Below are 26,027 nucleotides of genomic sequence, written 5' to 3'. Positions count from 1 at the left end.
TTAATGTAATGAATTATAAAATAGTTACTAGTCGTAAAAATGAATGTTGTTTATTAATACTTTCAATTGTGTAAATTTTAAAAGTCTCCTCGTTTTACTTTCATGCAGGTGATGAAACTTACCAGGATATTTTTCGTGATTTCTCCCAAATGGCATCCAATAATCCAGAGAAACTAAATCGTTTCCAGCAAGATTCACAGAAATTTTGAATTTTTTTAAGAAGGGGAAAATAGTAAATCTGGTGACTCCCTAATGTATACATCTGAAAACTCACAGATTTTTAATTCTTTAATTCTACTTACTTACTTTTAGTAGCTATTGAGTTGTTTGGGAAAAAGGTACCCGTTCATTGATATTTTTACAAATCAAAACATAGATCTCTAGTAGTTGGGAGAGGAACCTACTTTAAGACTTTTTTTATTAAAAAAATTTTTTTTAAAAGCCTGTTTAAAGGGCTATTTTTTGTAGGTTAAAATTTAAATCTAGACTTAGGCCATCTCTAGGTTACAAGATGCTAAGAGTTTAGACAAAATAATCTTTTTTTCCCAGTGGGTGGTAGCATTGATTTTTTTCTTCTGTGCACCGTGCCCAGGATCGTTCAGTCAAGCATGTCGGCATCGAGTGGGAGCCTGATGTCCTGCCTGACTTGAGAATATGTCTTTGCTTTAGCTTCCCTGATGTTGGTGATTCAGAAATAGTTTTTTTCTGTTTGTTTGTTTGTTTCTTGGTAGCCTAGCTGTCATATACACAATATGTAATTTAATTATTAGAACTAGAGAATATATGCCCCCCATTTGCTCATAAATGCAGTTATATTCCTCAGTTATTGTCCAGTACTTTAACGTACATATAGTGGCTGTACAGATTGACATAACTCAGTCCTTTAGATTTATTCCATTTTATGAAGGAAAAAAAAAGCCCTCGACAATAGTTTTTTTTTAATTACCAAAAGAATCTCATAGAAGTTGTAGTTCTTCATTGTTGAGTTGATTTCCTAAAACCTTGACAAATTTATTGATGTAACAAAACTGTGTTTCAAAGGTTACTTGAATGTTGCAAAATTATGCTTTCATCAGATTGTAACTATCAAAGGAAAAGTTGACTTATAAAATAATGTAGAACATTTTTATATTTGAAATGTGTCCTTTTCCAGATACATTTTTGCTATTGCTCCTAGTGAAAGGAAAAATCTCTCTGTAAAAGGAGTAAAAAAGACTCAAGTTTTTTTAGTTTATACTAAAATATACAGCAATAAATTGCTTTTTTAATTCTTCTAACATCTCTCCTGTGTACTTGTTGTACACGGTATACATTCTTTTAAATTATAGCATCTATGTAGCTTTAGTATTTGGTTACGTGAATCACAGACCCTTGAATTCCAAAATATTATGGGTATACTAATTTTCCAGGTATATGCTACAGATTAGTCTGATTCTATCTTTGATTGACGTATCTTGTCAGGAGTATAAAATAAGTAATTTGCCTTATGGTTTCTTTCTAATATTGTCATAATTAAGTTTAACTTTCTTTTTCAAATTACGTGTAAGTAATATTATTGATACTCAGTTTCTAAATGAGAGGTTTTAAACTTGAGCTGCCAAATAAATACAGAAATTATATTTCATTGGGTAGATAATAAATTTTCTAACATTTTCCCACCAGTAAGTAGAGTTTTCTAAGTTGACTGAACATCAAATCAGAATCTGTCTAAACAGGAATTATACTGACATAAATTCACATCACAGAAAAGGTTCCATATTTGTTTGGCCAAATTGCATGCATATAATGCTTATTTAGTAATAATTGCTGTGTATTAGATAAGGATACAAATATATTTAGGGATTATTTCTAAGGAAATGCTAACTTCCAAAGCCTTGTATTTTAATTGCAACAATACCAGGAACCTTAAATCTTTCCTGTTTCACCTCACAGTCACAGGTCACCAGGCTTTGCAAAAGTTTGATTTGTAGCATTTTTATTAGTGTACTTTGAAATTAATTGTCCGAAAAGCTCAAGGAGAAGGAAATATGTTGAGAAAAGAAAGAAACAAAGAAAGGAAGAAAGAAAAAAAAGAGAAAAGAGAGCCTCACTTTTCCTTTGTAGTGCCTATTCCTGTTTTGCTCCTAGGAATTCATCTGACCTTTATCTGAGGAAGCCTAGGCAGTTTTCCTTTTGGATCCAACCTTCGGTCTTCAGATCACCTCTGGGATCTCTGGTTGTAAAAGCAATTCTTGATCATACTCTTAACTCCTGTGGCTTCAGTCATGAGTTGTTAATATGGCAGTAATTATGTCTACTTAAATTTAATTGTTAGAGATGTATTTGAAGTACACTAAAGATCATGGTTCTGAATATCTTCAGAGAAAGTGTAATCTTTAACAGTACAGGGAGCCTGTACATACAAAAATATACTTCTGTGGCTTGATTTCTTGAATATGCCGAGACCCAATTTGGATTAAATTTGGCAGAAATGATGCAGGAGTAACAGCAAGGTTTTAAAGTAACTTAATGGTTACAAGTAGTTACAGAGTAGGTTGGCTCTTAACCAAGGTGAATTAGCTGTGTCAACTAATAGCCTTTCTGTAGTATGTAACAAATCTTAGTTTCATTATGCTGTGAATTATTCAGTATAATATGATAAATTATAGTATAAACAACATTAGTCATACTCTTGGGCTTCAGAAATCAATTTGACTGTCCTTTGTTTTCATTCCCTCACTGATCTGCTGGTATTAGTTTCTGATTCCTTATCATTATTCCATTAACTCATTAACTTAAAAGTTAGAGTAATCTCAAAATAAGAATAGCAGTACTATGAGGAATTCATAAAATGCAGTTTCATGTTAGAACTAGACTAAAGGTAATTGCATAGTTATTTGCAATTTTTTCATTGTTAACACTTACATGTTTAAGATTTCTAAGGTTTTAAAAATTACCTTTGGTACAATCCTTAGAAATTCAGAAATTTCCAGGGATTCACTATATTACATTGTTTGCCTAATTTATACTGGTCTTTGTAGATTTTAATCAACTTTGGTGTTTACTTTGTAAAACATATAGATTTTATTTGGAATATTACTTTGGTTCTTCATGGGTGCATTTTGAAAAAAAACTTATACTTTCACAGTCTGGACAGCTTAAGTTTGTGATGTGTTAAGCAGTATTTTAAAAATATAATTTTACACATGTGAAGTGGGGTCATGATAAACCAAATTGTATTTAAGATTAAATTTACTATCCATTTTGAATAAGACATTCCCGTATCACTCTTACATTGTGGAATTAACTTTTCTGTTTGATAGCACTTTCGACTGTGGACATGAGCTGGAAAAATGCTATATTTTTATAGAATTGTCTGTTCAGAATGACTTCAGACATGCATGATATAGTGGAAAGAGCACTGACTAGTTACTTACTACTCTTATTGGATTCAGAGCTCCTCGCAAATAAAATGAGTGGGATGAAACAAGGTGGAACTGTAACAGCATCCCTTGGTGTACTGTTCTGCTGCTCACATCTGCTCACAGTGTGCTTTGCCATTACTCACAGTAGGACTTCTGAGATCTTAATCTAAGAGCACCAACAGTGTCTCTTCTTTGATCCTGGGCTGCTCCTCTTGTTTTACAGAGCGGGTCACTGGTTTGCTGATTGGTGGCGTAGCTGACACCAGAACCCCTGTCTGACTAGTAGACAAGAGGCACTTTACTCATATCATGAAATGATTTGAAATCATTGTAAAGCACCAAAATTGGATAATGACTGCCAGCTTTCCTTGTGCTTTGATAACGAAGACTCCAAGTATTCTGGAGAACCTGGATATAAAATTACTTTGAAGGAATAGATTAGGGTTTAAAGATGTTAAATTGTAGGGAATTTTATATTTTTGCAATAACAAACATTGATGAAGGCAAAACGTTGTAAAAGTAATTTTAATTCACCATGTGCTTATCAATTTCTTGATGCTTCTAAACGAAGACAACTAAAAGGGGCATGGATTCAGTTTGACCAAATCCTGACATCTATAAATATGATTTTGGGGGCATCCTTTTCTATTTATATAAATTTATCTACTAAAATGAGATAATGGGGGGAGGGAAGCAAGGTTTGATTAAGTAAACTTTTCTCTACATTGCTCTTTTCACTATCTTATGTACTAGATTTTCTTATTTTTCCTCAACACGCCTCCCACCTTTTGGGTGTTCATTTTAAACAGGGAAAGCTCACTACATTATAAAGAATGTTGGCACCATTTATTATACACAAAGGCTAAAGGTTAACTTTTGGAAGTGATGAGCTCCTTTTCTATATGTGTTTACACGTGCTTTGTGATATTTCTGGATCATTCCAGTCATAAAGACTTATTACAGGTAATATTCCCTGCTACCTGCGAAAAGGTATATTTTAAAGAATGTATAACCAACAATCCATTTACTTTTTATTAGTATGTAGAGGATTTGTATCTAATTCATGAATGTAGTTTTACTGTAGGATGTCACTGTAAATGGAACAAAGTACATTATCTTTATAGTTATTCTAAAATGTATATTATGTAAGAATTGTAAATATTATACCTGATTAAACTCTTTGTATGCTAAGAAATTATGTCAAGTCAATAAAAATCTCACCTCTGGCATAGTTCTTTTATGCTCAGACTTCCACTTTATCGTGAACTACAATTGCAGACATACATGTTATTAACTGTCATGTTTAAGGTCCTGTATTCCTTTCCAACCCTGTCACACTGGTCCAGATTGATCCTATTTGCTGATTGCTTCAACCATGAAATCCATTTTGATCTTTTAAATATTTTCTTCTGCCTGATCACAGAGCTGTATGGCTCCCAGTTCATTAGCTAAAAACCACAAAAGGCCTTTTTTGCTGTAGCTCTAATTTTTTTCTATTATGATTGAGATATCTGTTGAAGTTTCTAATCTAGGCAACACATTTACACTCAATCCTTTTAGTAAACAAACAAAAACATGTTTTTGCATGAAATGAGATTGAAGGAATAGAGTCTTGAAAGAACAGACCTGGAAGTGAATTGCCTGCTTTTGCCTTTCCTTTAAAAGTTAGTTGAAAGCAGACACTTAAAACTTTTCTATGTAATTTGCTTTATTCCACTTCATTTCATTTTCATAATAGTTCTTTGACAAAGAGAATCCAAACTGATAGTAAATGTTTTAAATGAAAACAGCCTACTTTTCCTTATTACAAAACAGTGCTCTTTCATTGTAGAAAAATGTCTAGGTAATGGTAAGTAAAAAGAATTCCATCCTAATTCCGTCATCTGCCTGTGATGTTCATGTGTGGCTAGTAGATGGTAGCTACTAGCCACATGTGGCTATTGAAATTTAATTAAAATTAGACAAAATTAAGAGTTCAGTTCATCTGTGGAATTGCCACATTTAAGAGCTGACTGGCCATGTGCCCAGTGACTACTGTTTTGAACAGGGCAGATTATAGCGCATATTCATCCTAGGAAGTTCTATTTGACAGTTACCGAGTACGGGGCAAGCTGTTACTTCTTTGGTATATACCCTTCTAGACCTTTGGGTGTGTGTATTATGTTTATATACAATGGGATCATACTGTTTTGTCAACTGCTTCTTTCACTTAATAAATGAGGAACAAGTTTCTGAGTCCTTAAGTAATCTGCATCACTTTGGGAAGGATTTCTTTAAATGTTTTTATTTTGGAAAATTTCAAACATAAACAAAAGTAGAGACAATAACTTCAGTAGCTGTTAGCTCATGGCTAACATTGTTTTATCTTTACTCCCACCCATTTTTCCTCTTCCCCATTTTTTTAAACCAAATGCCAGACATTTCAACAAATCGTTGAGTATGTCTCTAAATATGATAGCGCTTATTATGCAGAATCTAAAAAAAAAATGATACAAATGAACTTATTTACAAAACAAAACAGAGAACAAACTTAGGGTTACCAGAGGGGAAGGGTGGTGGTGGGGGGTTGGCGTTAATTAGGGAGTTTGGGACTGAGGTGTACAAACTGCTATATTTAAAACAGATCACCAACAGGGACCTACTGTGTAACTGCAGGGAACGCTGCTCAATATTAGGTAACAACCTAAATGGGAAAAGAATCCGAAAAAGAATAGATACATATATATGTATAACTGAATCACTTTGCTGTACACCTGAAACTAACACAACATTGTTAATCAACTCTCCTCCAATATAAAATAAAAAGTTAAAAACATAAAGGGGGAAAAAAAGGACTGTTTAAAAAAAATCATATCACCTTCCTTAAAATATGAAACTATATAGTCAATATTCAAATTTTCCCAATGTCTTAGCTGTGTTCTTTAAAAAAAGATTTTTCAAATCAGAATTCATCTAAGTTCCATTCATTGCAATTGGCTAATATATCTCTTGAGTCTCTATAGGTTCTTCTTCTATTTATCACTTTAAAAAATTTCCCTTATAGTTTGTTGAATACATCACTTTTAATGACAGAATCTTTATTTTAGTTTCACTTTACTGATGAACATTTGATTTCAACATCTTGTCATCATAAACCTAGTTCTTCATTACCCTTATGGCTAAATATTTGAGTACATTCTTCCTTATTTCCTTAGGATGAATTCCTAGATGTGAGAATGCTGGTTCACAATGGGTGGGTGTATTTTTGAGGCTCATTCAATGAGTCAGGCACTGTGTTAGGTACTGGGGATATTACGGTAAAAAAAAAAAAAAAGAGAGACACACTACCTGTTCTCTTGAAGTCTTGCCTTCTTGCAGCGGAGAAAGATAGGACTGGGCAGTTCATAGGTGGCCCTCATGGGATCCCTGAGGATGCTGCCTCATCTGGACACTGGACGCGTTGGTGTTTAGAGACCATTCCTCGAGGCAGTGACATTTAAGCCAAGGTCTGAAGCCAGAGAGGTTGTCTCGGTGAAGAGCGAGGGCAGTACTTTTCAAACTTTGGCTTGTAAAAGAATCACCGTTGAAGCCCAGGCTCATTGAAGATAATAGGGCCTGAGCCCTTGTGTTTTTACCAAGCTCCCCATTGTTTCCAATGCCAATCAAAATTTGAGACCCTTGTCTCAGGAAGAAACATTCATCTGGATAGGAGAGAGAACTGAAAGTTTTCTTAGAAAGATTTTAGTATTGCCAGAGTGCCCTCCAGGAAAGTTGTGTCAATATACACACCCCCATCTACTGTAGAGGAGTGTCTGTTTCTCTGTATCTGATAATATTGGGTAGTAGTCAATAAAGAAAAAAGCCTGCTAAACTATCAGATTTCTATGTTACATTACAGATGTAGAAATCATACAACAGGAAAAACCATCTCCTCTGGCTAGAAGTCAGAGAACTTGACCACAGTTAAAGTTAGAACTGAAGGGTCACTTGCTGACCAAGTTCTTTGTCTATTTAGTCATATTGTTACACACCCAGATATATCTACTTTAAGTTGAGAAAATAGCACATAACTGACACACTACATACTTTCTCTTTTTGTTTAAAAAGCCTTTATTCATTTTTGATAAAGGAAAGGACAATCTCAATGTCAACTTGTCACCTAATCATAAATATGAATTTACAGGATTCACTGCCCTAAAGACACTGCATCTACTGACTGACAACATAACTTAAAATGAAAAGCTCCTTTCTGTTCCCTAAGGTTGCATGTTGAAAGAATTAAACAGTCCCTTGCAATAGTCAACATTGGTACTTGGCCTAGGTGTAAGATCAAATAGCAAAACAGGAGCAAAAGAAGGCCAAAAGCATAACTTGATTGCCCAGCAAGTACAAACATTGGAACAAAGAAAGTTTCAGGCACCAGATTAAAAAAGGCAGGTTCATTAGCATAAAAAAATTTTCACTTGGTTGAAGGTGAGGTCAGCTATTCCACACGTTAACATGTATGCCAATCCTAATGGCTAACATGGAACCACGGATACAAAAACAGAGACCTTAAAGTCAATAACTACACAATGTAAAATTCAAAACTGGAATTTACCCAGGTCATCCTCCAAAATCTATAGCTAAAACTGTTTTTAATGCACCAGGAAGATCTGTTGTAATGACGTGAGTTGGTCACACTTAGATTTGCATTTATATAAGATTTAAGGGATACCTTTCCCCACTATTCCTTCTTAAGTCTGAATATGGATATGCTTAACTACCCAGCTCATGCACTAACTGCACTAAAAATGATGAAACTTACTACCATGACTTTTTCTAAGAACTCACACCACATAACAGCTAACACCCAATATAGCTCCCCAAGAATGCCCCAACAGAAAACATTTTGTTCAGTTTGGTGCTTGCTGTGACATAATACCAGCAGAATAGTATACAATTAATTTAGTTACTCAGCCACTACTTCAAATATTTTAATCTAACTTTTGTTCAGACTTTAATAACTTCGTACGTATTTGCCAAAATCCTTGTGTTAAATGTAACTACATCTGATATTCTTAAACTGTAGCTCCTGTAACAACAGTTCAAGTGTTTTTTTTCCCTGGGTATATCTAGACATTTTAAGCAAGAAAACAAAGTTATGCTATTATGATTAGCCAAAGCTCTTTCCAGCAGACCACTGAATACAGCAAGTCATAACAAATGCCTTCCCAGAGACAAGAACAAAGCAAAATATTTTCTGTTCATAAAAGGAGCTACCAGCATGCTTTGTGCCATTAAAAAGGATTACTGGACTGAATGTCAATATTATGACATAGTATGAGTGTGTTTCATGTTTGGTAATTGCAATCATTGTTGCTTTTGTTGTGGTCATCCATGTAAAAAAAAAAAAAAAAAAAAAGCTACTTTTCAAACTATAACCAGAAGACTTATGGTCTACTAGAAAGCTTCCACTAATCACAACACTATAACTAAGCCACAGAAACTTTCATGACAAAGGCTCCAGATATACAGAGAGAAAACATTACTTAAAGTTACGTGGAAGCCTCAGTTAACAGGGAAATGAAGCCTTAGAAGATAGAATACATCTAACAAAAAAGGGGAACACAGTAGACACTGTAGCTGGCTATTAGTAAAGGACCACAGTTTCTCCCTATGGATCAATACTCCCTACAAAATAAACTGTACCTTAATTATCACTTATTTAAAATTACACTTACAGAGCTATTTAGTACCTGACTCAGAAAAACAATCACATAAGGAAGCATTTATTTGAGGTTTAACATGAAATCATACAAATAAAATTTGTATAAACACAAATCCACATCGAGTCATAACACAGATAGCAAAAGACAAAGTAAAAAAGAAAACTAATTGGCGGCTATATACAGTTGGACACAGTTGTGTCTTGTACACTAGAAAGTCTTTTACAAAATAATCATCTTAGATCAACAGAAGACCAATCTTCAATGTTGTCCTTGCAAGATGGGTTGCTTTAGCAATCTCTTCCTGTTTTCTCCAACATCCCTTTTTAATATGGCTGGTAATTATTTTGGTGATTGCCACCCCCTCGAGATGGCTTGCCATAAGTGCTCTGTTGGCCACTGTAGTCTGCATATCCCCGTCCATATCCATAGTTCCCGTAGTTATACCCAGTATAACCAGAGCCGCCATAGCCACTATAGTTTTGATCACCACCATAAGCACTATTGTAATTTCCATATCCTTGATCATAATAGTTATTAAATCCTTGGTTCCAGTTTTGGCCCTGACCTTGGCCATGACCCCTAGTACCTCCTCGTCCACCAGCTGCAGCACCTCTTCCTCCTTTTTGTTGTTGCTGTTGCTGCCTATATACCTCTTTGGGTTGTGCAACTTTGATTTCACACTTCCCAGAACCAATTTGACGATATCTGCCTTCTACCAATTTCTTTACTGGCTCTCCATCTGTATATGTAATAAAACAAAATCCTCTTCTTTCATTTGTTTTTGTATCCATGGGAAGTTCAATATTTTCAATCTCTCCAAAGGCTCCAAAATATTCTTTAATTTGTTCTTCCGAAGTATCTGGGCTCAATCCACCCACAAAAACCTTTTTGGGGGTTTCCTTCCCTTTTAAAGCTTTGGCCCTTTTAGGGTCTATCAATTTGCCATCCAGCTTGTGTTCTTTCAGTTTCAAAACCTTATCAACGCTAGCAGCATCTTTGAAACGCACAAATCCAAATCCTCTTGATCTTCCAGTGACTGGATCTGTTTTAATTGTGCAGTCTACAACTTCCCCAAATCGAGACAAATATTCAGTCAGATCTTTCTTGCTTGTATCCCAGCTCAAGCCTCCAATAAACATTTTACCGTCATCCTGCTGATTCTTTTTTTTTTTTAAACATCTTTATTGAGGTATAATTGCTTCACAATGGTGTGTTAGTTTCTGCTTTAAAACAAAGTGAATCAGCTACACATATACACACATTCCCATATCTCCTCCCTCCTGCATCTCCCTCCCTCCCACCCTCCCCATCCCACACCCCCCAGGCGGTCACAAAGCACCGAGCTGATCTCCCTGTGCTACGCGGCTGCTTTCCACTAGTTATCTATTTTACATTTGGTAGTGTATATATGTCCATGACACTCTCTCACCCTGTCACATCTCACCCCTCCCCCTCCCCATATCCTCAAGTCCATTCTTTAGTAGGTCTGTGTCTTTATTCCCATCTTGTCACTATGTTCTTCATGACCCTTTTTTTTTCCCTTAGATTCCATATATATGTGTTAGCATACTGTATTTGTTTTTCTCTTTCTGACTTACTTCACTCTGTATGACAGACTCTAACTCCATCCACCTCATTACAAATACCTCCATTTCATTTCTTTTTATGGCTGAGTAATATTCCATTGTATACATGTGCCACATCTTCTTTATCCATTCATCCGATGATGGACACTTAGGTTGCTTCCATGTCCTGGCTATTGTATTCTTGCTCGCGTTGATCTTGGACCCCTCTGCAAATTCCTCTCTGTTGCTGTACTCGTTCACGTCTTCCATAGCGGCTGAGTCGTCGGCCAGGGGTACTGGCATGCAGTCCGAGTCGCGGCAGCGGCGGCAGCCTACATACTTTTTCTTATTTGTCTGTTTTCCCTGCTAGAATGTAAATTCTATGAGGGCAGGGCTTTTGTTTTTTCACTGCTGTATCCCCAGGTGCTACTATGCTTGGCATGTAGTAGTCACTTGATATCTGATATCTATCAAATAAATCACTGGCTACTTTGAACTCACTATTTTAGAATCCAGTCAGCAGTATATCTAGGGAAGCTACAACATTAATTTTTCTTTATGGTCAAAGAATTGAGGATGAAGAAGCTTGGAGAAAAGACCAGCCTCTTGAGTATTTTCCTGTGTCTACTGACTTCCTATGTAAAATTTAAATTATCTTGTTATTCATTTGTTATCCATAAATTCCAGGAGTAGTGATCTTATAAGGGTCTGAAAAAATATATTTGTTGAATAAATTCCAGAATAAATGGCAGAGGAAAAATCCACATTATTGATGGTGCAGGTGAGTGGACTAAAAGGTACAATTACAGAATTATTTCCCCCTTATTAATGAACAATAATTAGAATGTAATAATACAATGGTAGCACACAGTGGTGGAGATTCTGTGGTACATGTAATAAAGTCTTAATGGATATTTGGGGTTTAGAATTTGTAAATACTCTAGAAAAGCTATGGTTGCTAAATTGTATTTTGTACTTGTTGGATATTTAGACTTTGTTTTAGAGTTTGGTGTTTCTAGCATAGTTTATATTTATTGTTTACTAAGTGTCAGACACTATTCTAACTGCTTTTTATCTATTATCTCTCATAACCCTATGAGGCATAAGTACTAATATCAGCCCCATGTTACATATGGGTATGATTGCAGCTCAGAGAGATTAAGTACCTCCCCTGAAGTCTAACAACTCCTAGTTAGCTGTAAATCCAGCTTTCTGGTGCCTGTGGGAGCAGCTGTGCTCAGGGTCTTCCTACTCTGCCATCTTGCACCCCCCCCCCCCACCAAGCCCAAATCCAGCTCTCTTAACCACAATGTCATCTGCTGAAGCTTGTGGTAAAATACACACAACTCAGAGTCTGAGTTACCACTTTCAATGCTAATCTTGGCTGGAAGTTTGGGCTTTGGAAGTGGTATGGCTTGAGTTGGGATCCATTATTTACTAGTCAACTAGATTTGGGCAGTTCACTCCTCTAAATCTCAGTTTCCTCAATTGTAAAGTGCAAATAAGCAAATAATACCTCTACCTCTTAGAGCTGTGTGGATTAAATGAACTAAAGTAATACCTGTTACTAAAGTGAGATAATTTTGCTATTGTTTCCCCCCCACCCACCCAAGGTGAGTACCATGTATTGAACTTGTTGCTAAGCATTCTTCAGAGGTCCAAGGTTTTTCAGAGAAGTGTTGCTCCAACTGAAAAGAAGAAGAGTTAAAAACGAGATGAATCGTGGTTCTGGGGACCACACTTTGAGAAATAATGGCATGGCACAGTAAACGGGTGAGAGAATTTGTGCGTGCATTTGTGCCTGCGTTTTCACCTGCACCTCTTTCAAGCATGCAGACCACTTGTACATGTTTACGTAAACACTGTAGTGTGTCATTGGTCCTCAGAAGACTCAAGTTAATGGGTTTTTATGTAGTTGGCAGTGTCCAACTATATCGTCAAACCTGCCACTGTGTGACCCTGGGCAAGTGACCTCAGTTATGCCTCAGAATTTGCAAAACCCTGGGCAAGTGACCTCAGTTATGCCTCAGTTAAAAGAGGTACATATTAAGCCTCTTTTAAAGTGTTAAAGTTAAAAAAAAAAAAGTATCCTTTAGATTGCCTCTGGTCCGCCTCAGAGGTGCCAAGTGAGGTGAGCAGGACATTTACACCTCGGGTGTCAATCCTACTTCACCGAGAATAGGGAGGGAGTTGCTAGTTTAAATTCTTTAGCCCCTGATAGTCTCCAAGGTGTGAGAGGAGTCGGGGAGAGGACTCAAAGCCTTCAAGAAATTAGGGGGGAAAAGGTATATAGAGAAAATTTTTCTTTGTGAGTCCAGTTTAGTCTTTTTGCTACCGAAGTCTTAGCTTCGGTTTCTAGCGTCTGGGGCTGGGCACTCAAGAGGGCCATTTTTCACGGACGGTACAGCCAGCTGGCCTGTATGTCCGAGTCCTCACCGGCTTCTCTGACCACTCAGGGGCGGCTCCTGCGGACCCGCGGCGCATCCCTGATGTAATCCTTCTGATCCTAGGACCCAGAGGCTGCCGGGCAGCCCTGGCCCCGCCTCTCGGCGCATCAGCGCCCGCGGATTGGCAGCGTGGCTCCGCCTCCGCCATGGCTGCCGCGCGCCGCCAGGGCTATTAAGTAGCTGCAGGGGTACTGTTCTCCGCTGCGGCTGCCCGGCCGCCCTGTCCGCGGGCGGGTGGCGCATGGGTCTCCTCCGAGGCGCGCCCCCATGTGCTCGGGCCATGGCACGTCTGGGCGCTGTGCGCTCCCACTACTGCGCGCTGCTGCTGGCCGCGGCGCTTGCCGTCTGTGCCTTCTACTACCTCGGCTCCGGCCGGGAGACCTTCTCCAGCGCCACCAAGAGGCTGAAGGAGGCCCGCGCCGGAGCCCCCGCCGCGCCCTCGCCGCCTGTGCCGGAGCTGCCGCAGGGCACCGTGGCGCCGGCCCCGGGCGCTAAGGCCAAGAGCCTGGAGGAAGGCGGGGCCGGGCCGGTGGACTACCACCTGCTGATGATGTTCACCAAGGCGGAACACAATGCCGCGCTGCAGGCCAAGGCCCGCGTCGCGCTCCGCTCCCTGTTGCGCCTCGCTAAGTTCGAGGCGCACGAGGTGCTTAACCTGCACTTCGTGAGCGAGGAGGCCAGCCGCGAGGTGGCCAAGGCCCTGCTGCGGGAGCTGCTACCGCCCGCCGCCGGCTTCAAGTGCAAGGTGAGCGGGGCCTCAGCCAGAGGTTCCGGGCGGGTGGCTCAGTCAGCGCGCGCGCCCGGCCAGGCTCCAGGGGTCAGGAGGGAGGTGTCTTCGTTGCGCTGCCCACTGCCAACGCCAGTAGAAGCGTAACCTCTCAACCCGATCCCACTGGCTGAAGTGTGCATTCACAGCACGCTGGAGGCAGCGTCCGGGGGCGTGTCCGGGAGCCTCAGTGTTAGCCGACTGCCCTGACGCGTCTACCCCTTTAACTGCGGCCTCCTTGAGAACTGGCACTTCCCCTCTTTGCTAGCGTTACAGGATTCAGCAGTCAGTGCCTTCAGAGCCTGACCCTCTTTTTATTCTTCTCAGTCTTTGACTTTTTTAAAAAATAAATTTATTTTATTTTATTTTTGGCTGCGATGGGTCTTCGTTGCTGCGCGCGGGCTTTTCTCTGGTTGCGGCGAGCGGGGGCTACTCTTCCTTGTGGTGCGCAGGCTTCTCATGGTGGTGGCTTCTCTTGTTGGGAACAGGGGCTTCAGGCGCGCGGGCTTCAGTAGTGGCTCACGGGCTTAGTTGCTCCGTGGCATGTGGGATCTTCCCGGACCAGGGCTCGAACCCGTGTCTCCTGCATTGGCAGGCGGATTCTTAAGCACTGCGCCACCAGGGAAGCCCCTCAGTCTTTGACTTCTGGGGATGGAGCAGGTCATTTGAACGTACCAGTATGCTTCTGGTGCAGAGTCTGCTGGACAGGGTCTTCGGCCGCTTGAATTGTTCAAGTTACAGTGACATTTCAAATAGCTCATTTCTCTAAGGTATTTCAGTTGGAACTAGTCAAGCCCAAACCCAGTCAGTGTGAACCATCTCATCTCCTCTGTGTGCCCCCTTCTCCCCTACCCTCAAGGGTCCTGAACCCATTTAGAGAAGCACCGGTTCCTCCCAGGAGGTACGGATAAGATCTGGGGAGAGCAGAGCTAGTCACCTTGTCCCAGGCTGGACCCATCTGCATCCCCATCATCTCGCTTCACCTCCTGGCTCTGCTTGTCAGAGATTGGATTCCTAACTTAGAGTTAATGGTCTCAGTTAAATTGCTTGCCTTGTTTTGACCTAATAGTTGCACAGAGGGGATCCAAGGTCAGATTTTGGGATAGAAATAGTAGGCGATCTTAAAGGATGGAGCCTGATGGTGGGGGGATGGGCGGTGAGGCAAGAGTAGTGTTCCATGTGTTTGCGCCCAGTGAGTGACCAAGGGGAGCTGATGCCAGGATCCTGCAGGGTTCAGGGGTCTGTTGTTTGTTGTCTACAGAATCAAGTTCTAATTTCTTGGTAGGGCTGTCTGTGTTGTGGCCCTGGCTCTCCTCTTCAGCCGACCTTCTTGTCCTTCCCCTACGTGCACCTTAGATCTTAACTGTACTGAATGTGCCTTTACATAAGCTATACTTTCCACCCAGAATGTCCTTCCTTCCTTCCTGGGCCCTTGGCCACTCTTTACTTAGTTTTCACCTTCCCCCAGGAATGTCCATAGACTTGGGGACAATCTGTGCCCAGCCCTCCACAGCTCTCCTTTCCAGCTTCTCCCCCATAGCATCAAAAGTCTGTCCTCTGCCCAGAACAAATGAGCCCATCAGGAACACCCACCATAGTCAGGGAGAGGTACCTGGGTCTGGATTCCATGTACAGGAGGCCAAGAATCCAGGTCCTGGAGCGTGTGGCTGGCCAGGCCCTTGGCACCCACTGTCTGACCTGGGGTTTTTCAGCCTGGGGCCCATCACATTTGCCCTAATTGCAGTCTCTGGAGGTAGGGCCTGGCAACCTGTTCCAGGTGGTCCTTGGGACTTTAATGTTTGAGAAATTCTGTGCTAGTCCAAGGAAGAAAACCAAGGGCCCTTGATCATAGGGCCAGTCTGGGCAGAACTGGGATTTGACCAGCTCAACAGACACCGCCTTGAAGACCAACATGTCATCTCTTCACTTTCTGAGTCAGAGGTCACAACTCAGGCCTGTCTCCTCCATTGCTAGGGCTCTACTGTCCCCTTCTCGAGCTCCAGCCACAGTATCTTGTTGCAAACTCAGTGCTTTCCAGCCTACATGCCTCTGCTTCTTTCATTCCACTGTCAGGATACCCTTTCTGTGTGCGTCGCCGAGTCTTGCCCATCTTTGGATACCATCCCCTCCTCGGAGCCGTCCAAGGAACCCCCATTCAAAAGGCACATCTTCCTCTTCCTCGTGTACCTCCCTGGTGCTGTAGACTGTACGACGTCTTATCTCCCATCCCTATGCCTGGCACATAGTGGGCACCAGAAATACTTGTCCAGGGCAGGTCCAGTCTCAGGGCCAGCTTCCCTTCTTGGAGCCTGTGTTTCATGCTTTGACTCCTTCCCTCTGCTGGGCCCAGTTCTGACAGCCATAGCCATCACCCAAGGCCTGAGGCAGCTGCAGATGACCTGAGGGAATTGACACCACCCCTACTGAGGCACGAGGAATGAGGGTCTGGGGGCTTTCAGCCAGATGGCTGTGTTCAGATAAGGGTTTATCAGTTCTAGCTAAAGTTGCTCCTATTTCCTTTTGAACGATTTTTTGTGAATCTGTTTTCTGTTTGTGACAAAAGGTGCTCTTTTTGTTTTATTTTTTTCTTTAAATATGTAGTCCTAAAAGGTTTACCTCATTTTAGTTGTCATTTAATTCTTCCTCAGGTTTGGAATGTGTCTTCTGGTACCACTTCACACATGCCTTTCCCTCTGCCTGGAGTACCTCCCACCCCCCACCCCACCCCTTCCTTAACTGGTACTCTGCTTTCAGGTCTCAGCATAAATGTTATTTCCTTGGTAAACCTTTCCTGAGCCCCCATTGTACATTCTCATCACACCAAGAACTTTTCCATAGTAACATTTCTCACAGTTGTCATTATGTAATTATTGAATGAGTTATTTGTCTACCTTGCTAGACTGTAAACTCCTTAAGGGCTTGGACCCTGACCTCTCTTAAGTGTATCCCTAGCAGCGAGCATCATGTCTTACATATGGGAGTGCATCTCATATGAGAATTATTTTTTCAGTATCAATTAGGAAGAATGACACTAGAAATTCTCACCCCAGTTGCATCAAAGCTGGAAGGGATCTTCAAGAGCATATAGCAGCCCAGGCGAGGAAACTTGCCTAAGGCCACTTGGGGAGTTACTGACAAGGCTGGGGCTAGACTCAAGTCCTAGGCCAATGTTTTTCTCTTTGTACCATGTTCCCCCTTTAAGGAGCACTTCTCTCTTGTAAGATAAGGTAAAAGAACAGTCCACTCCCAGGGAGAGTTGCCCTAAAGTGTGTAAGAACACCTTGGGAAGAGGAAGGCAGCTCCTGGCGCACCCAGCTGTCTGGAGACAGCCTGAAAGCTCTTCCTCCCTCAGGGTGGGATCTGGGACTCCGCCAGGTGTGCAGAATGCAGGGCAGGGCTGCAGTGAGCCGGCCTAGGACTTGTGCTCACGCTCAGAGGTCTCTTCTCAGGCCATTTTCAAGTGACACAGAAATGGTTGAGCCGAAATGGTTGCAGAAATTGATCATAGAATATTACTAGTGACTTTAGATTACATTTTGGTTAATTAAATACTAGCTAAAAAGCTATTCACTTAACCAGAAAAATCTTGTTTCGAATTATTATTGAAAGTCTTTCAAAATCCACTGGTTTGTTATCTCCTAACACTATGGAAATATATTATTTGTTCACTTATTTAATAAGCATCCAAACCTGTTATGTTCGAGGTACCAGGATAGGAGCTGCTTCTAGCTCATTTAATAAGTCTATGGACTAACTGTATCAGAACCTCCTGGGGACAGTTATTCAAAATACAGACTCATGGACCCTGCCCCAGCCTGTGGGTCAGAATCTCCTGATGGGGCCTGGAAATCTGAATTTGTACGAGGCTGTGGCAGCAGGCATGGAAGTCCCTGCTGTAAAAGGGATACAGAAGGGCCTGGTGCTTTCCTGCCCACCTTCAGACCCAACTCAGGCATCCTTGCCTCTGTGCAGCCTGCCCTGTGAGCACAATGCCTGACACATAGTAGACCTTCAGGGAGCATTTGCCTTTCATTCAGGCTATCCTGGCTGTGCTGGCTTGGGGAAGACTCATTCATCTTGTTAAAATGGGGCTTTTATCACACCACTCAGAACCCCCTGGCTCCCGGCTCGCTGTCATCCAGGTCATTCCAACATTCTAGGCCCACAGCTGCTGGCCTCAGCTTCCTTGTCCAGCCTTTCCCCACTAAGCTGCAGGAGACGCTGTCCCTTCTCCTGGAGCTTTGCTCGCTTTGCTTCCGAGCCATCTATTGTCTCATTCTGTCTGTCCAGTGGGATCTCACCCTTCTAAAACTTAGGTCCAGGCTTGTGTTCCATAAGGCTTCCTTTTGCATTAAGTTTGGTAGAATATGCCATGGGGATCCCACATGGTGGTAGCTTAAGCAAGATGGAGCTTCATTTCTCATCTAAATGGAGTCCAGAGGTAGGAGGCGTTCCTGGGCTGGCACAGGAGCTTCGTGACGTCATCAGGGCCCTAGGCCCCTCCAGCTCTGTTTTACCATCCCCACAGAGTGGCCCTTGTCCTCATGGGCCAGAATGGCTGCTAGAGCTTTAGTCATCACACCTGTGTTGCAGCCGCAGGATGGAGGAAGAACCAAAGCAGAGTTCCAGTTAAAAATAGTTAATAAGGAGAGGAGGGGAAGCTTTGGGCTAGGCAACCAGTCATCTCCCTCAGGAGCCTCCCGTGCATGTGGAAGCCCTATGAATGACTAAGCACCTGTTGTGTGTTGGACCCTGAATGCACAAATGCAGGAGACACAGAGGGGGGACAGGCACAGCCCCCTGCCACCCAGGTACCCTTGTCGCTTAGCGTCACCTCCACGTACAGCCTGTCCTGTTGCTAAACCTGCTGGGTTGGGCACAACATGGTCCTGAGGGAGGGAGACAGCACTGAGTTTGAACCCCAGTGGCCAGTTACTAGCTGGTGACTGTGGACAACCCCCCGCGCCTCTCAGGGCCTCCCGGGCCTCCTGTAAAATGAGGATTAAACACCCATCCCCCACGGGGTGGTAAGGATTAAACGCAGCCTTGCTGTATTGTGCAGGGAGTCCAGTGCCGCTGCGTCTGTTGTTGTGTGTCCAGCCTCGCAGCACGGTTCTACTCTGCCGACCTCTGGGGACTCAGCACTGACGGGACCCTGTAGCCATCTCCTCTCTTCTTTTCGGGGTGGCCAGCCCCTTGCAGAGGCCTGGGGGAGCGTACCCAGCCCTGTGGGACACCCTCAGGGGTACAGCAGGATTGCTTCCTGTGCTGTTTCTCTTGTGCCGTCACTGTGTTATCACTCAGATGGTAACGACTCCGAAACGCCTTCCCCGAACCCCTTTTCTAAAGCAGCAGCCACCCTAGCCCTCGTTATCTTTCCCATCACCTTGTTTCTAGCACGTACTCATGTGCTCATTCATTCAGCAGATGTTCTTCGGCGCTTCCCTGGCACCAGGCCCTGTTTTAGGTGCCTGTGCCAGTGGGAAGAGAACCAGTCCCTGCCCTCATGGAGTTTCCATTCTGGGGCTCTGGGGGTGTGTGGGAGATCGACTTTAAACAAACGAACCTGTCCACGTAGAGTGAGTCAGATCGTGATCCATTGTATAGAGAAAAGTAAAGGTGGATAAGGACACAGGGAGCATTCCTGTGTTGGGGTGCGGAGTTGTGGGCTGTTTTGTACAGCTGGTCAAGGAAGGCCCCATGGATTCAGTGACATCTGAGCAGGGGCTGAAGGAAGTGAGAGCGAGAGCTCTTTGGACATCAGGAAGCAAGTTTGGAAAGTCACTACCCTGTTTCCTAGTTTGCATTCTGCCGCTCCCTACTGGAGTATCATCTCCGCAGGGGGCAGAGCATTACTTACCTTCTTCATCTGCTGAAGTGGACAGGCACCCCGTAAATATCACCCCTGTTTCTGGCCTGAGTTGGGCGTGACAGACAGACACAGGGACAGGCGCCTCCCAACCCGGGGTACAGACCAGACAGACTTCTGAAAGGACAGGCAGCTCTGGACGGCCGCTGGCCGCCTTGCAGGGAGGGCAGTCTCTCGGAGGCTAATTCCAGAGGAGAGGAGAGGATGCTGGGGCAGCCTGCCTCCCAAACTCGCCCATCACAGCAGTTCCTCTTCCTTCCCTAAGGGAGGTGGTAGTGTGCACAGGTCGGGAAGGAGGGCTGAGGAGGGGGCAGGAGGCGGAGAGTGCTGGTCAAGTTAGGGGTGTCCTCCATATGGATGGCGCGAAAATGGAAACAGAGGTGTTCCCTCTTCCTCCATCACCGTTATATTTTTAGCACAGTTCCTGGCACTTTCTAGGCTCTCAGTAATATTTTATAGTCGACTGATTGATGGCTATATTAATTCAACCCGAGAAATCAGAAGAGTCCTCGGGGATCTGCCCCTCGTACATCAGATTTCAGCCTCCTCAGAGCACGAGGCTGGGTTGCTTTGTCTCCAGATGACACGTAGGAACAAGAAGGAGGCCTTGTGCTTTCCACACTTAAAAGAGACTGTTGGATTTCAGGAGCGTGTGCTGAGGACTGGGCTAACAAGAAAAGTGTTAAAGCTCTTTGCACACCTCTTCTGAATTTGCAGAGTTTCTTTTACTGCAAGAGCAAAACTGTGAGTGGCTTTGAAAAGCCTCAGCTCATAGTTGGGGCTTGAAAGAAGCCTGAGGGTAAAGACCTCGATGCTGGCTGTCTCAATTAAGCTAATGACAAACAGGTGACATTGCTGTGCAGCTTCTCCGGCATGTCACAGCAGCAGGAACCTTGACCAGAAGGAACCTTTTGACTAAGTTATGACCGTCTGGGAAGGAGGTGATCAAAGAAATGTATCCTGAAGTGAGAGGCTCTTTGAAAAGATTAACTGACATTTTATACTATAGAATTTGGACAATGGAACTCTTTTAAATTATAATATGTTCATGATACAACTGTAGTAGTTCATGTACCAGTGCATGTTTCTCATGGAAAGCTTTAGTCATGGATCTGTAGGGAAGAAATTTGTATAGCATTATTGTATCATGTACACTATACTCTGGATAATTTCACAGGTATTTGTTGAAATTGTAAGGCAAAGCCCATAACATAAGACCAGCGATCATCATGTAGACGAAATACACTGACACCTGGGTGATTTTGCTGTGGGGCTTCAGTGCATGTATGAAGTGTTCCAGCTTTGGGTAACAGTCATTGTTTATGATTACTTGACTGTTCTCTGTTCCAATAGATCATTTTTTGAAAGACAGATGATTACATTTTCTTGCGGTTAAAAAAACCTGAGATGTAATTCACATCCCATGAAATTCACCCTTTTAAAATATACAGTTCAACAAAACTGGAAAAATTTGAGATCTCCCTTACTATAACATTGTCACAGATCATTGAAATGCAGTTCTTTCATGATGTCATTAGAATCAGAAATATATCTTATTATTGGCTTTGTAGACAGATTGCTTAATATCAAAAAATATACAATTCAGTAGTTTTTAATATATTCACAAGGTTGTTCAATTATGATCCTTATTCCAGAACATTTCATCACCCCAAAAAGAAACTCCATATGCATCAGCAGTCATTCCCATTCCCCCTTTTCTCTCAGCCCTGGCAACCACTAACCTGCTTTCTGTAAATTTGCCTATTCTGAACATTCATATAAACAGACCTTTTGTGTCTGGCTACTTTCACTTAGTGTAATGTTTTTAAGGTTCATGTTGCAGCATGTGTCAGTACTTCATGCCTTTATATGGTTGAATAATATTCCATTGTATGGCTATACCACATTTTGTTTATTCATTCATTAGTTGATGGACATTTGAGTTTCCACTTTTTGGCTATTGTGAATAGTTTGCTGTGAACATTCATTTACAACTTTTTGTGAGGATATGTGTTTTCAGATCTCTTGGGTATATATATACCTGGGCATGGAATAGCTCGGTCGTATAGTAAGTGTGAGGAACTGCCAGACTTCTCCAGAGTAGCTGTATTATTATTTTACATTCTCATCAGCAATGTGTGAGGGTTCCGATTTCTCCACAACTTTGCCAGCACTTGTCTGTCTTGATTCTAGCCATCCTAGTGGGTGTGAGGTAGCATCTCGTTGTGTTTTTTTTAATATAAATTTATTTATTTTATTTTATTTTTGTCTGGGTAGGGTCTTTGTTGCTGCACCTGCACTTTCTCTAGTTGCAGTGTGTGGGCTTCTCATTGCGGTGGCTTCTCTTTTTGTGGAGCACGGGCTCCAGGCACACGAGCTTCAGTAGTTGTGGCATATGGGCTCAGTAGTTGTGGCATGCGGGCTCTAGAGCGCAGGCTCAGTAGTTGTGGCGCATGTGCTTAGTTGCTCCGCGGCATGTGGGATCTTCCCGGACCAGGGATTGAACCCATGTCCCCTGCATTGGCAGGCGGATTCTTAACCACTGCACCACCAGGGAAGTCCTCATTGTGGTTTTGATTTGCATTTCCCTAATGACTAAAGGTGAGATGATTAAGTACTGATAAGGACAGCCAACTAAATGTATTTGGTATATTTCTTACATATTTACCAAAATACATTTTACAAGAAAAACCAGGTATCTTGACTCCCCTCCCCATCCTGAAAGATGTTGTAACATCTGTGGAAACACTTGTTCCTGAAGAACACGGTTTGGAGATTTCTGATGTGTACAGTAATGTTATGCCTGAAATCAATGAGGAGGTGTTATTAGTATGAAGACTGGATTAGGAGAATAGTAACAATATTTGTTCAGCACTTAGAGCTTATGAAAGTGCTTGCAGAAACGTCTCACTTGAGCATCACTGCGACCCATGAAGGAGCCTTCAAGTCTGAGAGATCCGGTGACATACTTGAGCTCCCACACTAAGTCCTGGGGCTGGACTGCATCACATGCTTTGGGGAGTAGGAGGGCAGGACAAGACAGGGAGCCCTTGAGGTGTGCAATCTGTATCATCCTCCTGCCCGGATGCCCCCAATAAACATTCACTCTGAATAAAGACTGTGCTTGCTGCCAGAGCCTTGCAGAATCACCAGGCATTGGAGCGGGAAGGAAACTCTGAACCTCTGGGTGCAGCGTCCTCCCGGTGAGCTGATAGATCCTGGGAGGCGAGGCAGTGATTTATGCAGTGCGCACAGCGCTGGGGTTAGACGCAGCCCAAGCTCTTCCCTCTTCTGTTTTGAGCAGCCTCTGGCCCTTTAGGGAGGGTGGGTGAGGGCCAGCTCACCCTAAACCCCACACCAGAGTGGACAGGATGCAGGGTCGCTTTCACCCATCCCAGCGGAGCCTCTTCCTGTGTCTCCAAGGATTCCTCTGGCTTGGGAAGGGGAGGGGAGACACCGCCCTGACCTCTAGCGGGCCAAACCTCTGCTGTTCCCTCGGGGCCAGCTTTCCAGCTGTCCAGTGCCTGAGACGACCAGGGAGTTAGTATTGGGGAGCTGTATTCCTCCGAGGGAAACCACGTTGTTTGTCCTCTGCTTGGGGCTGCGCGCTGGAGGGAGCTCCAGGGCTAGAATCCGCGCGCGGTCCTCCCAGGCCGATGGAGGAGGAGCTGCAGGAGTGCAGCCCACACTGGGCCTCCCCTCCTTGGTGGTCATCGCATCCTCGCTGACACCCAGTAGGGGGAGAGCTTGCCCTGCTTCTCCCAGGCGGGGTCAAGTCCCCTGCGCATCGAGTCGTGTGCGGCGCTCCGCGCGGCCAGTGGAGGGCGCCGCTGCACCGCGTTTGCTCGGCTGGAGTCCGCTCTGCCTCTCCCTCCACGGAAGCCTGGGGCGCAAGCAGAGCTGTTTTTGTTCCTTCTCCACGAGCGTTCCCCTTTCTCACTGACCACCCCCCCCCGCCCCCCGCCCCGGTTTTAGAAAGGAAGACTGAAATGAAAGGGAATCTGCCTGGCGATTATGGGCGGTCATTTCCTTCCTGCACGGGGGGCGGGGTGGGGGGCGGTGGATGGGGGTGTGTGTGTGTGTGTAAACCTGTTTTGATGAGGCCCTTAGAAAAAGGTGGATGGAAAACAAGCTGGGATGGTTGGATCCTGGATGGAGAAGGCCTCAGTGCTTCTCTGCAGCACAGCCGGAGAGAAGAGCGTGGATGGGGTGCGGGGTGGGTCTCTGCGCATCCCGATCCGCCTCGCCCCTCCTTGGTCCCTGCCCTGTGACCCCAGCTGGGCGCTGCCCACGGGCCTCGCAGCTCCCCAGGGCACATCCTTTCCTCTGGGGTCCCCATCACACCTAGCACGGGCCCTCCGGTAAAGGGAGGCACGCTTCCGCTTAGCAAGGGGAACTGTGCCTCTTGGAGCAGCTTGAAGGTGGAGCCCCTCCCCTACGGTGAGTTCGCCAGAGTCGCAGGGTTTGCGTTCTGTCAGCGGCCCCGTGTATCCTGGCTCTTGGTGGGGACTTGGGCGAGAGGACAGCATGGTGGGGAGGGTGCTGTGACCTGGGTGCTGGGCCTGGAAGGCCCCTTGTGGCCTAGCTGCCTGGAGCCTCCGCGTCCTCAGCAGTCAGATGGGCTCGGATCCCCACCTCCAGCCATGTCCCCATGGTGAGTGGCAGCTTCCCCAGTCTGTCTCTGGCTGAGTGAGACCGCCAGCGGAGAGGAGGAGCCCAGCTGTGACTGGAGGGGCCCAAGGGAAGCCTCCCGTCCCTGCGTCAGCAGGCAGGCTCTCAGGGTACCTGGCAGGGCAGGAGAACTCCCTGCTTCCCCTCCTCACACCCTTCCTGGTCCAGGCCTCTTGCCTTTGGCCTTGGGGCCGCTCACACTGGCCTGTGGGTTGCTCAGGGCAGTCAGGATGGCTGGTCAGGATGGTCAGGCCTGGCCCCAAGAGGCAGCTCTGTGTGCCCCGATTCCTGTTTCAGGTGCCTGTTCTGAGCAGCTGAGCCAGGCCCTGTCGGCTGGCACAAAGCCTGCTGTTAGCGTAATGTCTTTTAAATTAAAGCCATTTGTTTTCTTTATTGGGGTAATTACTGTTAGCAGCCGTGATTAAGTGATCCTCCTGCTGGTGGGACAGCGTGTCCGAGAGGCCGGCCTCTGTTGCCCTGCACTGGTCCCTGGCAGGTGCACACTGTTCTCCCTCGGCCTCCTCTTCTCTCCTCCATGGGGCTCACCACCCTTCCCGCACCAGAGGAGTCCTGTTCCTGCCACGGAGAGGCCCCAGGGCAGGGGCGCGTGGCTTGGAGCCTGAGACCTGGGCCCAAATGCAGTCTGTGGCACTTGGGAACTGGGGAACCCTGGATGTAAGCCCTCTGAGCCTCTGACCCTTCACACAGGACCTTACCAGAGTGGCTGTGAGGCAAAAATGAGGCACCACCGGGGCCCTGGAACATGGCAGGTGGCTAACTAGTGGTGACTGCTACTAATGGTACCTGAGTAGGTGTTGGGGGGAGGACCCTTTTCTCATCATTTCGGGAGGCACAACATCTTTGATTCAACTGGAGAGCAGTGGATTGAGCGCGAAAATCACTGTTATGCCCAGGTTTATTTCAGGGTGTCTTAGTCTGTTCAGGTTGTTATGACAAAATACCACAGACTGGGTGGCTTATAAACAATAGAAATTTATTTCTCACAAGTGCTGGAGGCTGGAAGCCCAAGACTGGGTGCCAGCATGGTTGGGCTCTGCCAAAGGCCCTCCTCCTGTTTGCAGACTGCCAGCTTCTCACTGTGTCCTCGTGTGGTGGACGGGGCTAGGATGCTCTCTGGAGCCTCATTTATAAGAGCACGAATCCCACTCGTGAGGGTTCCGCCCTCATGACCTAAGCACCTCCCAAAGGCCTCACCTCCTCCTACCATCCCATTGGGGGTTCGTATGTCAACATATGAATTTTGGGGGGGGACACAAACAATCAGACCATAGCACAGGGTGTTCTCATGTTCTTTCAAGTCTTCCTCAGTTCCCCAAACTTCAGTGTTCTCTCCTTCTCTGACCCTCCCTCCGTCCCCCGTTTCCCTTAACAGTGCACTGTTTACCTCTCTCTGAAAGCACCCCAGGCTGTGGCCTCATTTGGTGCTCAGATGTGTCCATGCTTTCTCTCTTCTGCTAGAAGGAAGAGGGCCTGATCACCAGCTCTCCCTTGCCCACCGTGCCTAGCATGCGCCTGACTCTGGGCACAGGCTCAGCAAATGCTAGCTTGCTTTGGCCTGTGGTCTGGAGCAGGTGCCACTGTTTCTTATGAGGAT

General features: G+C 44.4%; 3 protein-coding genes across 7 annotated transcripts in view; 2 read left to right on the top strand and 1 right to left on the bottom strand.

Moving 5' to 3' along the window:
• The window catches only part of ACAP2 (ArfGAP with coiled-coil, ankyrin repeat and PH domains 2), a 151,901-nt gene extending 146,407 nt beyond the window's left edge, over positions 1 to 5,494 (top strand). For 2 of the 5 annotated variants that reach the window (XM_057545291.1, XM_057545292.1), the window contains one exon: positions 109 to 5,494. In XM_057545291.1, the coding sequence (XP_057401274.1) occupies positions 109 to 209 (101 nt within the window). In that variant the 3' untranslated portion in view covers positions 210 to 5,494. The remainder of the gene's footprint in view (positions 1 to 108) is intronic. The other 3 variants (XR_009008126.1, XM_057545289.1, XM_057545290.1) reach the window with 3 other exon arrangements.
• A 3,581-nt stretch (positions 5,495 to 9,075) lies between these two features.
• Positions 9,076 to 10,944, bottom strand: LOC102999782 (heterogeneous nuclear ribonucleoprotein D-like). The gene is made up of 2 exons (XM_007171568.3): positions 10,852 to 10,944; positions 9,076 to 10,254 (listed from the first exon to the last, which is right to left on the bottom strand). The coding sequence occupies exons 1-2, from the start codon at positions 10,927 to 10,929 to the stop codon at positions 9,418 to 9,420; spliced, it is 915 nt and encodes a 304-aa protein (XP_007171630.1). The 5' UTR covers positions 10,930 to 10,944; the 3' UTR covers positions 9,076 to 9,417.
• Positions 10,945 to 13,247: 2,303 nt separating this feature from the next.
• Positions 13,248 to 26,027, top strand: part of XXYLT1 (xyloside xylosyltransferase 1) — a 198,204-nt gene continuing 185,424 nt past the window's right edge. Inside the window, exon 1 of the mRNA XM_007171567.2 lies at positions 13,248 to 13,851. Within this exon, the coding sequence (XP_007171629.2) occupies positions 13,348 to 13,851 (504 nt within the window). The 5' untranslated portion in view covers positions 13,248 to 13,347. The remainder of the gene's footprint in view (positions 13,852 to 26,027) is intronic.

This window comes from Balaenoptera acutorostrata, chromosome 4, assembly GCF_949987535.1.
Source record: "Balaenoptera acutorostrata chromosome 4, mBalAcu1.1, whole genome shotgun sequence".
Classification (NCBI taxonomy): Eukaryota; Metazoa; Chordata; class Mammalia; order Artiodactyla; family Balaenopteridae; genus Balaenoptera; species Balaenoptera acutorostrata.
The sequence above is the reverse complement of the archived record's forward strand: the minus strand, read 5'-3'. Positions and strand labels throughout refer to the sequence as shown.